General features: G+C 39.2%; 1 protein-coding gene across 3 annotated transcripts in view; it reads right to left on the bottom strand.

Annotated features, from left to right (window-relative positions):
* mrtfbb (myocardin related transcription factor Bb) overlaps positions 1-15,440 on the bottom strand; it is a 110,174-nt gene continuing 94,734 nt past the window's right edge. For 2 of the 3 annotated variants that reach the window (XM_068219395.2, XM_009299741.5), the window contains 6 exons: positions 12,024-12,722; positions 11,814-11,939; positions 7,518-7,649; positions 4,498-4,632; positions 3,543-3,603; positions 355-3,464 (listed from right to left, as the gene is read on the bottom strand). In XM_068219395.2, the coding sequence (XP_068075496.1) occupies positions 3,010-3,464; positions 3,543-3,603; positions 4,498-4,632; positions 7,518-7,649; positions 11,814-11,939; positions 12,024-12,722 (1,608 nt within the window). In that variant the 3' untranslated portion in view covers positions 355-3,009. Of the gene's footprint in view, positions 3,465-3,542; positions 3,604-4,497; positions 4,633-7,517; positions 7,650-11,813; positions 11,940-12,023; positions 12,723-15,440 lie in introns of all 3 variants that reach the window. The other variant, XM_009299740.5, reaches the window with a different exon arrangement.

Below are 15,440 nucleotides of genomic sequence, written 5' to 3'. Positions count from 1 at the left end.
TTTTCGATAGTATTACATCGCTTTGTAAATGTTTGTTATTACCATTTGTCTTCCCATATAGTTTGATATACGACTGGACCCGGAAACCACTTCGCATGATGTCACACCTAACAAGCGGATTATGCTGGACTGAGAACATCACTACATTCGAAATCGCACACTTCCATACTATATAGTACGTTAATAACAGTATACAGTATGTGAGCTTAGTATTTCCAAATTCATAGTATTTGAAAAACAATATGCAAGAAGTACCTGCATGACCACTACCAGCAAGATGGACGATTCGATATCCCTTAATGCCACGTGAAAGAATTCATGAATGAGTGAATCAACTGCTCATATTCATACTGTATAGAATGTACTTTTCTGATGGCTGTGTAGTAAATTAATAATCATATGTAGTACCTACTGAGTAGTAGGCGACTTTGAATGCAGCCTATAATTCCTAGCCATATTGACAAAGAAAATAGCAACTTTTCATTTTCCGTGTTAGTACATGATGCAACTACAGAAGGGTCTGAACAAGATGCTAATGGTCTAATCCGAATTAATCATTTATGCTAAGCTAAGCTAAAAGTGTTCCTGGCTGACACAGAGATCAGCTGAATGGATTCAAAACTGGTAAAACTGTTTTACTCTCGGAGACTTATAAACATGACACTTTTGCCAAAAAAAGTGAAGTGTTCCTTTAAGCAGAAAGAAGCTCTGTGAAATACAGTGAAGTTAGGCCTCAGCAGTCCATCTACATCCAAAAACAAAAACGTACAGTAATGCAGAGTCTCAATCCGAATTCAGCCTCATCTGAATATGGAAATTTCACTGGTCCTGTTTAGTGTTGTTTCCCTGGTCAGGACACACAACTGTGCCAGTTCAGCTGGTTTGGTCTGGTCTGTAAGAGAGAAATACCGTTCATCCTATCTCTGCTCTTTTGTAATGGATGATAATGGCCACTGCTTAGGTTTGTTTGTGGGTTTTCCCCCTCCCTCTCTTTGGCCTCATGCTGGGTTTGGTAAACAAACTGGCTCTGTTCTTCCTCAGCCTGTGTGCTGTATAAATTTGAATGTTTTATGTTACTTTAGCTGCCACATTACTGAGTACCCTAATGCGATGGCTAACAGCTCACGCACAATGGCAGTTTACAGCCAATGTAAATGAGCCATATTTGTAATGATTATCACGGCACAATGTTTCTGTCACAAATGTTGGACATTTGCAAACTTTACAGAATTAAAGGGATAGTTCAGCCCAAAATTAAAGTACAGGTCATCATTTTGTATGAGTTTCTTTCTTTAATCGAACACAAAAGAAGTTATTTTGTTTCCCAGTACTGGGTTGCAGCCTGGGTTGCAGCTGGAAGGACATCCGCTGTGTAAAACATCCGCTGGATAATTTGTCGGTTCATTCCGCTGTGGCGACCCCTGATGAATAAACGGACTAAGCCGAAGGAAAATGAATGAATGAATGCAGTTATTTCGAAGAATGTTTGAGTTTTTTAAGCTCCAAAATGAACATGATCCTTTGTATGATGTACAAGATGAAGTTCAAGCCCTTATTTTGTTTAATCAAAAGATTCAGTGAGATTAGAATGTCACGATGGAAGACATTTGCTTGATTTGTGATGTATATCTGAGTAAAACGTTATTAAAATACTGTTTAATAAAATTAAATAACAGATGGATAATTCATTCACAATATTAGACTTATTTTCATGCCAACTTTAAAGTTATTAATAAGCTATTCGTATGTGTACACTGATCATTTTTAAGCACAGTGTGACAGTTAAAGTCAGACAGAACTGGAAGTTGCGGACACTTATTTCAGCATATTGATGTACTTCCATCTGAAACTGAATATTGAGTCGAGCTGGAGCTTCCTTTTTGTGAATAGTTCGCTTGTAGCAAGCTAGTGGGGGCATGGTTAAGAATATTTTGGCTGCAGCTGTCAAACTGATGTCAATAGAGAAAGTCTGCAACTTCAAATGAGGACGCAAATGCTCAGAATTGAATTAAAGATTAATCAGAACTAAGTTTTTTTTTTTTTCAATGGATTAACTTTCACAGATTAATTGTTCATCTAAAAAAATAATGTGTCCTAGCAAAATAAACATTGTCAATTTGCACTTTTAAGACTTTTAAAAGCTACCATTATGTCTTTTTTGGAGCTTTAAAGTTTAAGCTTCATTCACACTACGTGCGACTTGCAGCGGCAAAGAGACAAGTGAGTGTTCATTTCAATGGATAGTGAGAAACTTTCGGCGACCTCCGTCTATGCAAGCGACATCGATCATTGGCGACCAGGTGGCCGCAACAAAGTTGACAATCCTTCAACTTCATGCAAATGAAGATCAAATTTCGTGAGTGACAGCAAATAGGAGCACTAGTAGAGTTCAAATAATCCTCTCTCAGCTCGCTCAGAGTTTGGTTGTATTCCCTGTGCTGTAGACCTACACAGACCTGTGTTTGCAGCACGACCCCACCCAGAGCGACACGCAGCTACAAAGTGGAAATGAAGATTTCAACAGACAAAACAGCTTTGAAATGTGTTCTTCTGTTTTCCACAAACGAAAGATAAAGTTTAGAATAATTTTAGGATGAACTATCCCTTTAAAATAAATGACTACAGTTCATGGACAAAGTGAATAGCAAAGGCACAATGACTGCACTTATAATCCTTACTTTCCCCAAAAAGAGTGACATGAAACTAATATACATATCCTGTCAGTAAAAAAAGACACTTACTATAATCTAAAAACAACATTTTAGATACCAAAGGCCAACAGTTTCAAAAACTGCTTCAATATATCTAAAAAGCAGATCGCTGCCTAAATATATAGGTGGATAAAAAGTGTCTCTACATTCTTTTTCTGCCTTGAAAGAAGTGTTTGTAACAATAACAGCACACAAACCTGCGCAAATGAGAAAAGCTGGTGCTAAACTATCAGTGGTCACATTGGCTTTCGCACAGAACCCAATGACTGAGCTCTACAACAGTCCATCCATTGTGAGCTCATTCCCAGTGTAACGGCAGATCAGTGGAATCCAAGAAATCTGATGAAAAGACTGGGTTTGGAGAGGAGATGCCAGCCGGACCGGGGATCGTGAGGTCCAACCACTCCATGTTATCGAGACCAGGTACTTGAAGGGCGGTGGGCGGCGCATCTGTGAAAGTCAGATCTGAGGTGTCCATCGGAGAGTGTGGTCGCTCCAAAAGCTGGTTTTTAAGCTCCTCCATCAGTCTCAGGGTTCGGGGTTCTGCGTCCTCCAGAAGAGCCTCCAGCTGGTTATCAGACGCCAGGGCCACCAGGCTGAGTGGAGACACATGGGTTTGGTTAGGCGGACGGGCCACATGTACCTGTGGAGGAGGACGTGACAGCACCGTGTTGATAGGCAAGGTGGTGATGTTGGCTGTCACAGGGTGAAGTTTGTCCAGAGATGGATCCTGCCTGGATAGAGGTGGAATTTCTGGGAGACCACAAAAATGGTTTAGTTACATATTCATTACAGCTGAAATTTGTGATTTGAATGTCTGAAAGCTCTCACCTCCACTCTCTATTAAGACGTCAAACAAATCGTCCATGTGCTGACTGGTGGCAGTGGGAACCTTTATGGAAAAATATGAGATAAGACTACACTAAGACATTACAAAGTATGCAGCATACTTTGAGATATCCTTCAGTTTAAACCAAAACAAGGACCTTTTATTGATCAGAACCTGTAGATTGTGGACAAATGTAAAACAAGTGGAACTTAAGCTTTGGCTAAGTGCTCAATTTGGAGTGGAGATCAACATTATGTTACCTACGCTTTTCTAAAATTCCTTACTTCCACCTATCTGAAATTATCTAAACCGGAGTAAAAGAGCAGAGGGTGCTATGAGTTGCTTAGCTAATCATTCTTAGCATGCAGCTATGCTGGAAGTCCCATTTGCTGTCATTAATTTGCTAATTCCTTATTTATCTGACAAAACCTAGTATAATCTGGCTAAATACAAATTACCTGGCAGCCAAACTTTGCAATTTTCACTGACGGAAGGATATTGAGCTGTTCTAAAGTGACTGAAAGACTCAGCATGACAGCATGTTTTCTAGATAAAAGTTAGCAAGCACGAAAAGTTCGTTGTTACAATTGGTGATTTTTAAAATAATGCATCTTTACAATGACAATCAATCATTTAAGTCTTCCAAAATGGCTGTTCGTCCATTAAAGTCAAAAATATCAGAGGACAGGATAATGTGGAGAATCTCCATGAGCAATCTGAAGTAACTTAGCTTACTATTATTAGCATAAGGTAACATGCAGCGAGGACCACGATGGAAACAAGCCCAGGGCTTTATTGTGTTTTTATCCTTTATTCAGTTCCATTCAATTCAATTCAATTCAATTCAATTCTATTCAGTTCAGTTCAGTTCAGTTCAGTTCAATTCAATTCAATTCTGATATTGATCTCCATTTGTATACTAGTTAAAACTGATACTTGAGAATAGCTTTAAATTACCTGCATTGTGGCTTGCAGACCTCTGGTTTGTTTGACGGCCTCCTCGTAGCCGGGGGGGTCTTTGCTCTTCGGGCTGTGGTGATTGGGGAATGATGATGGCTGAAGGATGTAGTTGAGCTGACAGGGTGAGGGAGGCTAAACAAAACATAAAACATTGATTAGCTACACTAAAGAACAAAAAGTGAGCGTACACATGGATTCTGTCAATGTCCTGTTTTTTTCTTCAAGAAAATCAAAATTAGTTCTATGGAAAACAAAAATAAGTGTTCAGAGTGTTTGTTAACCAATTGCTACGCAGCCAAAAACGTTCTGCATGCTCTCCTGATTGCAGAGCGCATTGAGGTACAATGTGATGTTTGCGCCTGTCACTTTTTATCCAGCCGTCCAATCACAATAAAAAGGGCGGGGCAAATAAAATACTGACTCACTTTCACATCTTACTTAAAAAATGACTGAACAAGAGTCCATGTTTGTACAAGTTAGTGATGAGGAATATGAAATAAAAACCATATCATGATATGTTCGCTTTATTTATTGCGGTCACAGTATTAATGACAATAATTCATATGTATCCACTGAGAGACTTGTACAAAAAATATTATGAACACATGCATGATATAATGTTTCATTCATATTATACTCTAGAGGGCAAAACTAAGTATAAACACCACATCTGCATTACAGAAGTAAAGACATCAACTATCGTGGCACTATATGGTTTATTTGTGCTCTTCAAGCCATCCGGAGTGATTTCATAAGGATTAAGTATATTTCTAATGCAATGCTAATCAGCTTAGCTATTTTCAACGTAGTTAATACTATAAGATGGCATGATTTCCTCCTGATTCTGTGATATGAAACCATGTCTGCTCACAAAAAAAGGGATTTCAAACACTTGACTAATGAAGTAATAGGGTTGGAGTTAGCAAAATGTTAGGGTTAGCAAAACTGTATCATACACATGCTCCTGGAGTCACAGGAAGACTAATTTTATAGTGATAATATGTTTTAATGGTATATTTCAAATAATATCACTGATCCCTTGAACCAGTTTTCCGCAATACCAGATTACTATAATATTGATCTACTAGGACCAACGTTTTGTTATTGGTGGTTCTACCAGGTAAGCAGCTAACACTAAGGCTGCGTCCGAAATCCCATACTTCCATACTATATAGTACGCTAAAAAGGCGAGAAGTATGTCCAAATTTAAAGAAATTGAAAAACAGTATGCGAGAAGTACCTCGATGACTAGGGCCAGACAGAATTTGCGGATATTTTTTGCTATTTCTGCGCGTAATTTTGTAAAATATCTTCGGATTTATGCGGAAGGATTTTGCGATTATTGTAACTAAAAACATAATATATGAATTCCAAAATGATACATTTTTAACTGTTATTTAATGTTTACAATGCAAATCCAATTAGATCTACTTATTTGATAAACAAAACATAATTCTCATATAATATATTGACTACAAGACAAAAAATATTACTTTACAAACTGTATTGTAAATAAATCATATGAATATTTTCATATTAGTCAATCATTTAATGAATTCAAAAACTGAATAAATATAATTTTACACACCTTTACACAAGTAAATAAATAGACTAAATGATGGGCTAAAAATCTGCGGATTTCTGCGTGCGCAGATTTCATGTGGGCCTAACGATGACCTACTACTTTCAGCGAGATTCTGAAGTGTGCATCCGATGCACACTGTGGTATTCCATGATGCCCTGCGAGAGAATACATGAATCAGAGTGAAGCGACACAACTAATGTGGGTAGGTCCCGTAAACATGTTAAAATGGCGGATGTAGTATGTCAGAGTTCAATTTATACTACTGACATTTATACTGTATCGAAAGTACTTTTCTAATGGCCGAGTAGTACATTTAAATTCGAGTGCAGTGCCTACTGAGAATAGGCGATTTTGGACGCAGTCTAAGTCTCCAAGGCACTTTTGAATTCCCCCAAATTGGTCCTTTCAGAAAAAATTCTGGTATCAAAATGTTTCAGCCCTCATTAAAAATACTGTAGTAATTTCTAGTAAATACTATAGTGCTTTTGAACCATACTATAGTCAAGTCAGTGGTGTAGCGGACAGGCCCGCAGGGCACACACTGCGTGATTAGGGGGCCCCATGTCGTCTCGATTTTTAATAATTGAAAATCCGGCAACCGCAATAATCAAACTCTTGGGAACAACTGTGGTCGGAATTAAAGTTCTCTGAACTCCTCTCAAGTGGTGGACGTCTTCATTCTGATTGCTTGCCAAACCGCAGCATAGCTTATACCATAAAGTTGACTTGATTTCAACTCTCCTCGACGCCCACACAGGAGAAGACGCTCCGCGATGTTTCTCGCCGCTGGTTCTCATTAAAAATGAATGACTTCTGGCTACTTTGACGCTCTCGCTGCTTTCGGTTTGTGATCGCTCCTCAGTTTGTGAAGGCTTCCCCGCGTTGTCCTTCCACCCCGCCCCTTTCCCGCTCCTTAGTTTGTGATCGCTCCTCAGTTTGTGAAGGCTTCCCCGCATTATCGCTCCACCCCGCCTTCCTTCCCCGCTCCTCAATTTGTGATCGCAACTGGGGGCCCCGTCAGTGATCCCTGCAGGGGGGCCTCCGCATTTTGCGCTACGCCACTAAGTGAAGTGTATTATACTGTATATAGTATTTAATGTACAATGCTTTGTTAGTGAACACAAACATGTACTCTAGTATAAACTATAGTGAACTGATAAAACTTTTATAAATACTGTAGCATTTCTTAGTCTTTACTGCAGTAAACTAGTTTTTTTGTAGTAAAACACACCCTATAGATGTAGAAAACTACAGTATTGGGTCATTTGTTTATAACGCTATAGTTATTGTGTTGCCATAGCAACTACACACCACAAACAGATTAATTCAAGCATTTTGCTACAGTATGATTACAATGGCATTTACTATAAATTACCACAGTATTTTTTCATATGGGAGTGAATGATTGCTATAATACAAGAGCCTGTCTTACATTGTTAATATGTCCATTTGGAGTTGTGTGTCTTGGGGAGACTCTGGGCGAGTTGTTGATGAAGCACTGGGGCTGGTTCTGGTTCTGCCTGTACTCAAACCCAGAAGGTGAACCTCCACACAAAGGTAAAGCCTGTAAAAACATGAGGCGGGATGTTAATATCAGGCCCAGAGCAGCAGTGTAAGAAAATATGTGTTTATCAGTATGTAAACAAAAACCTCTTGATCACAGACCAAGTCTCTGTCTTATTGATTAGTGCTCTTTTTGATTTTCCCCTTGCTCTTTTCTTCAGTCACCTACTTCGTCAGGTCTGCGTTTGATGTTGTCGAGAGGGTAATAAATCAACTCAACTGCTATCACCAGGACAACATCAGAGAGATAAGTACAGGACACATCGCAGACCTCAGAAATGGTTTTCGTTTTAACCTACATGCCAAATCAGATCAGGCCTTGTCATCACAAAAAGGAACTTAAATTTATGAAGAGTGGGAACACTGAGAGGAAGAGGAATATTAAAGGTTAATATTTACAAGCACACTAAAGTATATATTTATAAAAATGTGATCATATATTGATCTTATACTGTACTTTTATTAGAGCTGCATGATTATTTGACATGTTGTCAGGGAAACACAAATTTGCTCAAAAGCCAGAGGGCGTAGAAACTGCATGTACGCCAAATATAAGAGACACGGCTGAGAAATCAAATAGAGCAGGAGATTTAACTGTTTCATTGATTCGTCATTGCTAATAAACACACAACTACTAAATCATCTTACAGAGAGATATATTTCAACCATGTTACTAAATGTCGTATTTTCACATGCTTTCAGCTCAGCAGCAAAACTAAGCCATAGTTCACTGTAAAGCAACACAAACATCTGTAAAACAATTCTTATCAATTTCAGCATTGTGTCAATTAAGTCTTAATCGTTTGCGTTGCTTGTCAGTGAACTTTGGCTCTGTGTAGTAAACTCTGCTCCATCTGAAAGCCGTTCCTGGAGATTTACATTAAATTACAGAACCGGCTTTACTGACAAAATGTGCATTAATACTGCCTTTCAATATTCAGCCTGCTCTAACTTTTATCCTAATATCTTTTAAATCACAGTAACGCATAACTCATAGCTACACTGTTTGAGTTTTAAAATTATCACTGAAATTAACATTTACACACTCATTATCGTAGTGCATTGTGGGATTGAGTGCAGAATGCTCACTATTTCGGACACCACTACAAATGCCTGCTCCCTCAAAATAGTGCAATAGGTTTGAGTGTTACTACAAAGCTACATGCAGGTGAGCTTTTATCAAAGTTGGATCAAAACTCTGCATGACCACATGACCACCCCTGGACCATGCTATATGCTAAAATATTTTAAGAGCTGAAAAGTGCTTAGATAGATGCTTTGAATGCTTCCATTCTGTTCCAAATCTAAAATGCCCATTTCTAAATAGATATAAATAAGTGAAGTTTATTTATAAACTAATTTCGAGAGCATCACATGCTTATGATTGCTTGCAGCCGGTCCCGCATTATCCAATTTATAATTCACCAATAAGACGAGTCCTAAGCCACTATAAATACCCTAAGTTCTATATAACAGCCATCTTCATTTTGAAGAATTCCCCTTCCACCCCCACTTCTCCTCCTTTCCTAGATGGGTGGCATGGTGGCCCAGTGGTTAGCACTGTTGCCACGCAGCAAGGACGTCACTGGTTCTAGTCCTTATCAAGCTAGCCGACGTTTCTGTGTGGAGTTTACACGTTCTCCCCGTGCTCACATGGGTTTCCCCTGGGTTCCTCCCACCATCCAAAAACATGCAACTTAAGTTAATTGACTAATAATTGGCACCATAGACATGCTTCTAGTAAGTAGTTATCTCTTAAGAAGAATCACTATCTGTTCATTAGCTACTACAGCAGGGGAGTTCTCAAGATCTACCTGAGCTCAAACTCCCCTCCCGCCTTGCAAACGGGAGGGAGCCCCGGGCTTGAGTTTCTTATGAGCTCAGGGTTCTCTACCGGGACAGTATGCCAAACAAGCTTTAAAACCATTCATCAGCTAAGTGTGAACTCATGAAAGAGCCTTCTTCTTCATTGTCTACAAGACATGGGTGTTTTCTTCACCCATTACTCATTCCCTAGATGAAAACAAGGTCATTTCACTTGGCGGTCATCTTTGAAATGCCTCTCTGGCAGTTTGCTCAGGCACGATGTTTCAGGGGAAACATCAAATTCTCCAAAACTCTTAACTAAACGTTTGATTATATTACATATTTGAACCAATAAGATTAAACAACAACTGTCTCATAAGCTTTGTTTCTAAACAATTGAATCAAACTAAATCTGTATTTTTTTAGGTTGCCTGAGCTACAGTGCATACGCACTCGAAAGGAACAAGATCACGACACTAACCTCATTTATGGCCGTTCTACACATTACTATCCTCTGGATAATGAACATCTGATTGAGCTGCTCTTCTGAAGTAATACACAACTTGTTCTTAATGTTGAATCTTCTCCAGAAATGAAAGCGACTCCTTTTTTACAAGGAGTGGGCTTTTGAGTAGTTGCTGTTATGTGATGTGCGTTTGACAAGATGGACTGAATCTCGCATTTGTTCCATACAGATTACAAAATAAAAAAAATAAAAACTTTTGTTTTCAAGTGCACTTGATTCATTTAAAAGTACATATTTCAAGCTTTATGTGGATATACTTCTTATGTCTGTAAAGCATGTATTCAAAGAGATTTCAGTGTGTTTGTCAGCCACAAAAACTGTGGTAAAAGCACATGTCTGGTCCAAGCCTCTCCCTCAGAGAAACATCAGTCAATAGACTGATTTCACGTGGCCGCCATTTTCAAAAGCGAAATCGGGGCTGCGGTGGGAAGAAACCTGGAAGTATCATTGGGAGTTGCATAGGAATGTTGTGTATCTGGCTGTATATCTTATCAGCGAAGAGAAAGTGACACAAATTTATAATTTCTCCGCCTTCCGGGTGACCCGAAGGTCCGTTCTGAATGACTGGTGAATGTAAAAAGGGATATCAGAGCTCATTTTTAGCTAAGTTAAGGGGAATGGCACTAGTTAGCTAACGTTTTCTTTTCCAAACACATGTTTTAGATGCCATTTTTCAAACTCGAATTAATATATATTAGACTTGTCACGATACTGAATTAAAAGAAAAAACGGCAATTTTGCGCTAACATTTAAGGCAATGTTGACGACTTTCTTAAAACAGCGCTGATTTGCCATTGTGTTCACATGTTCAACAGAAATGATTGTGATTGGCCGAGAAGGTCATCAGTTCACCCACCGCTGTATACTGAGCACAAACACAGATGAGCCAAGCGATCTGCTTGATGACTCAATTGATCTTAACGGCTGCTTCGCACTCCAGTTCGTGTATCTGTGTTTGCACTGGGTGAAGAGCGGAACTGAGTGCAAACCAAATACAGATACACGGAGACTGAAGCGCGAAGCCGTGAAGATCAGTCGAGTCATCCGCGCTCAGCAGCACTTCCATGTTAGCTGGAAATAGCCGGGTTTAAAACTTCAGTAAAAGGACAACACTATTACAGACAACACGAGGGTGTGCTGCAGAGGACTGCAGTGTTTTATCACTCACCGGGTTACATAGGCTGAAGCAGGAAAGCGTCCTCATGGTGTTTAACTAGTGCCATGAGCTGAAGCCTAGGAGGACACTTTAGCGTATCACTGAGATTGTGATCTTGTTTGATGCTAAATTGCTTTTAATTGTTTATAATAAACTTACTAAATTATATTTAAGTAATGTTTACACCATTTCTGCATTTTGAAATCTCGGCAACAGCTGGAGGTTTGTAGTACACAGCATGTTACTGCAATGTTTACAGTGCTGGTCCTATACATCCGGGTTTCTTCCCACCGCAGCCTCGCTAAAATGGCGGCCGCGTGAAATAAGTGTATAGCAGTGGTGGCCAACCCTGTTCCTGGAGAGCCACCTTCCTGCAGATTTCAGTTGCTACCCATATCAAACACACCTGAACCAATTAATTAGGACACCACGTGATAATTACAGGCAGGTGTGTGTGATATGGGTAGCAACTGAAATCTGCAGGAAGGTGGCTCTCCAGGAACAGGGTTGGCCACCCCTGGTCTATAGCGATCGATGAATGGCTCCTGTACTAGTAGTAAGGGCTTCGTTCGACACATTGACTGTTACACTTTTCCCCATTCAAAACTATACGAGTGACATGTCTAGTGTATTCTAGAGTCTTTGATGAATATCACACAGAAGTGGTATATACTCACATGGGGTGGTGAAGGCGTCTGATTTGAATGCTGCTGTAGCATCGCATTATTGGACGTTTGTGTTTGCAGAAGTGGAGTCTGTCCGATGCTTTGTGCCAAACTGGTTGATTGGAGAATAGTTGGTGCCTGCCAAAAAGAAAAGAAAAGCTCAGAATAAAATATTTATAAGCGTATACATTTTCCTAACCATAAACAGAAGTGAAATATCACCTGTGTGCTCATGGGGTTGCTGGGCAGGCTGATGGGAAGCAGGATTTGTGAGGCAGACTGCGGGCTGATAAGTGCCTGCTGGTGCAGTACTTGAGGGACTTGCTGGGTTTTAATATAGAACTGCTGCACTTGAGCGTGGGCCATCTGGGTATGTGGCTCTTCCTGTTTCACACCTGGAGCTTGCAGACTCTGCCCGGAGTTGCAGCTAGGGCTGGCACCAATCTCCTCTTTGACTTGGACCAGTGGACAGGGTTCAGCCTGGTGTCCTCCACTCCTTTTCTCCACCTCCAACTGCATCTTCAGCTCCTCCACCAGCCGCTGCTCCTGCTCCAGCTTGCGCATCAGCTCCTCAATCTGGCGCTCCTTCTCGTGGAGGCGCTGGTCTTTTTCGGACACCTTGATGTCCATGTCTTCAGATACAAGTTTGAAGGGCGAGGTCCCTCCTGGAGGCTGGGCCGGAGACAGTCTGCATTGGGCTTTAGTAGGACTGTCCCTGCTGTCCTCCATGCTGACATTGGAGGCCTCAGGAGACACGGGTGGAGTTGTGCTCATGCTATCAGGTAGCAGAGAAGCTTTGGAGATGTTTGTGTCCATGGCTTGAGAGCTCTCCTGGTGTGCTTTGAGCCTTTCTATCAGGTCGATCTTTGTGCCCGACACAGGAAGTCCACGCAGTTTTAACTCTGCCTTGAGTTCAGCCACCTAGAAGACATAGGAGCAGCTGTACTTCTGTTCACATGTCTAATGGCTTGTTTCCACTGTCCAGTACAGTTTGACACACTACGGTACGGTACACATTTATATCTGTTTTTACAGTCAGAAGTAGGGGTGTCAAAATTAATTGTTTCTTCAATGTAACACAATGCAGATGTGGACAGTTCGTTATTAGTTAATTAACAGATCATCTTACCGCCTGACATCCTTTATCTAGAGCTTGGTGATATGGCAAAAAAATTATCACAATCATTTTTTTTTTACATCGGTCGATATCGATAATTATCACGATAAATGTCGAATCTTTAGATTGATCAATTTTATAGGATTTTCAGCATGCAAATCCCTTTGTGCAGCTGATTAAGCACAATTTGTGAAAAGTTAAGCTGTCTGACAATATAAATGAAATGATAATAAACAAAATAACAATCAACTCAGCATTTACTGTTCAAGTTTTAAACAAGAATTCTGATAATTCAGATTTCTTCATATTAAAGATCACACCAACTATGCAGTTAAATGTGTCTAATTTACTTTTTTTGGAAAATAAAGAAAAGTTATGAATACGTAAAGAAAAGGAATGCGTTCATATAGAACATTTGTTATTGATATGTTATGCGCTTGACTGGTGTGTTACAGGTGTATCTACAGATGTTTCTCTATACAGCTGCATGTCAGATTTTCAGTGCCAGTGTCTGTTGTTAATATGTCTGTAAATGTTTTTAGCTTTAGCTTACAAAAAGGGTTTTGACCAGCAGTTTAAAAGCTCTCATACATCCGGCTCAATCCGCGACGCAATTGTTGTTTGTTAGTTTCAGCTTGGCGCAAGAGTCATTTTGAAGTTTTGCGCCACGCTATTTAAATAGCAAATGCATTTGCGCTTATATATGTGCCTGTAGGCGTTCTGATCTTGAAAAGGAGGTGTGTTGAGGCGCATTGCTGATGCGTTGCTATTTTGAGAAACTATGATATATTGTTCAATGGACCAGAACAAAGCCGGTCTAAAGTCCAGCCAGAGTGCGGTAGTTGTGCGCCTCGCTTACACACTGCTTAATACAGACAGGATGTGCAGCAATATGCAAATATATAAATATGCTTAATAATGATTAAGGATATGTATAGTATATAAATATAAAGGATTCAAATATTACAAAACATATTATTTTCTAGCCTACATAAATATAAATCCATACTTTCATGCCTTCTTAATCTCGGGGGGCTTTTTCAGTTTATTCATAACAATTTGTTTTTGTATAATTTTATTATTATTAGCAGTATTATTTATTATATCCATATTTATATTTGTTTTATTAAAAACAAGCTTAGATTTGCCCACCTGTCAGGTTTTAGACCATATGGGGCAAAGCATGTGTATTAGGATATAACTCAGTTTTTATTGTTCATTTATTAGTTTGCTGGAAATTAGACCTAAACTTAGAAATAGTTTGGTAACAAATCTTTGCGCTTAACAAACAAAATTAATTATGTATAGGCAAATGGATGTCTGTGCGTACAACACATTTCCCCATCCCCGAGAGTGAAAGTGAAAGTAAAGAATGAGGAGGCTCATCTCTCATTCTCGCGCTGTAGATGCTGTTTAACTGTTTTCTTTCTAGTCAAATGCTCAGTTTTTCCACTTACAAAGTCCGTCATGTAAATAGCAAATGCGCTATGGCGTGATGCAACTGACTCTTTAAGGAAATGGGAGATGAGACTCTCATTGGTTTATTCTCAAAACACAACTATAATTATTAGGAAAATGAGTTCAACCCATTTTTCCATCCGTAAAATAACATAAGTGGACTCCGACATGCCCTTACTGTTTTTGCGCCCTGTGCTTTCCACATAGATCGTAAAAATAGAGCCCTTAGGGCTCTATTTTGATGGTCCATGCGCAAAGTGCAAAACGCAGGGCGCAAATGCTTTCAGGGCGTGTCAGGACGCATTTTTGCTAATTTAAAGACGGGAAATCTGCCTTGCGCTTCGGCGCATGGTCTAAAAGGGTTGAGTTTATTTTCTTAATGAGTTATAGGTGTGTTTTAAGAATAAACCAATTAGAGCCTCATCTCCCATTACCTTTAAGAGTCAGCTGCGTCGCGCCAAGAGCGCATTCGCTATTTACAGCAATTTAAAGCAAGTCTAAGTGGAAAAACTGAGCATTTCACTAGCAAACAGTTAACAGTTTTTTAACAGAAAACTGTTAAACAGAGCATCTACTGCGTGAGAATGAGAGATAATGGATCACTTTCACTTTTGCTCTTGGATAGGGAAACCTTTACGCACAGACATCAATTAGTTTATAAATAAATACTTTTGTTTGTTAAGCGCAAATATTCGTTTCAAAACTATTTCTAAATTCAGTTCTACTTTCTAGCAAACGAATAAATGAATAATAATAACCAAATGTGCTCAAAAACCTGAGTTACATCCTAAAACACATGCTGTGCCCCATATGGTCTAAAACCTGACAGGTGGGCAAATCTAAACTTGTTTTTAATAAAACAAATATACATATGGATATAATAAATAATACTGCTAATAACAATAACATTATACAAAAGCAAATTGTTATGAATGAACTGAAAAAGCCTCCCGAGATGAAGAAGACATAAAAGCAGTGGTTTTTCATATTTATGTAAGCTAGAAAATAATATGTTTTGTAATATTTTAATCCTTTATATTTATATTCTATATCTATTCTTATTA

The sequence above is a fragment of the Danio rerio genome, chromosome 3 (genome assembly GCF_049306965.1).
Source record: "Danio rerio strain Tuebingen ecotype United States chromosome 3, GRCz12tu, whole genome shotgun sequence".
NCBI lineage: Eukaryota > Metazoa > Chordata > Actinopteri > Cypriniformes > Danionidae > Danio > Danio rerio.
Note: the sequence above shows the minus strand (reverse complement) of the source record. Positions and strands in the feature narration are given on the sequence as shown.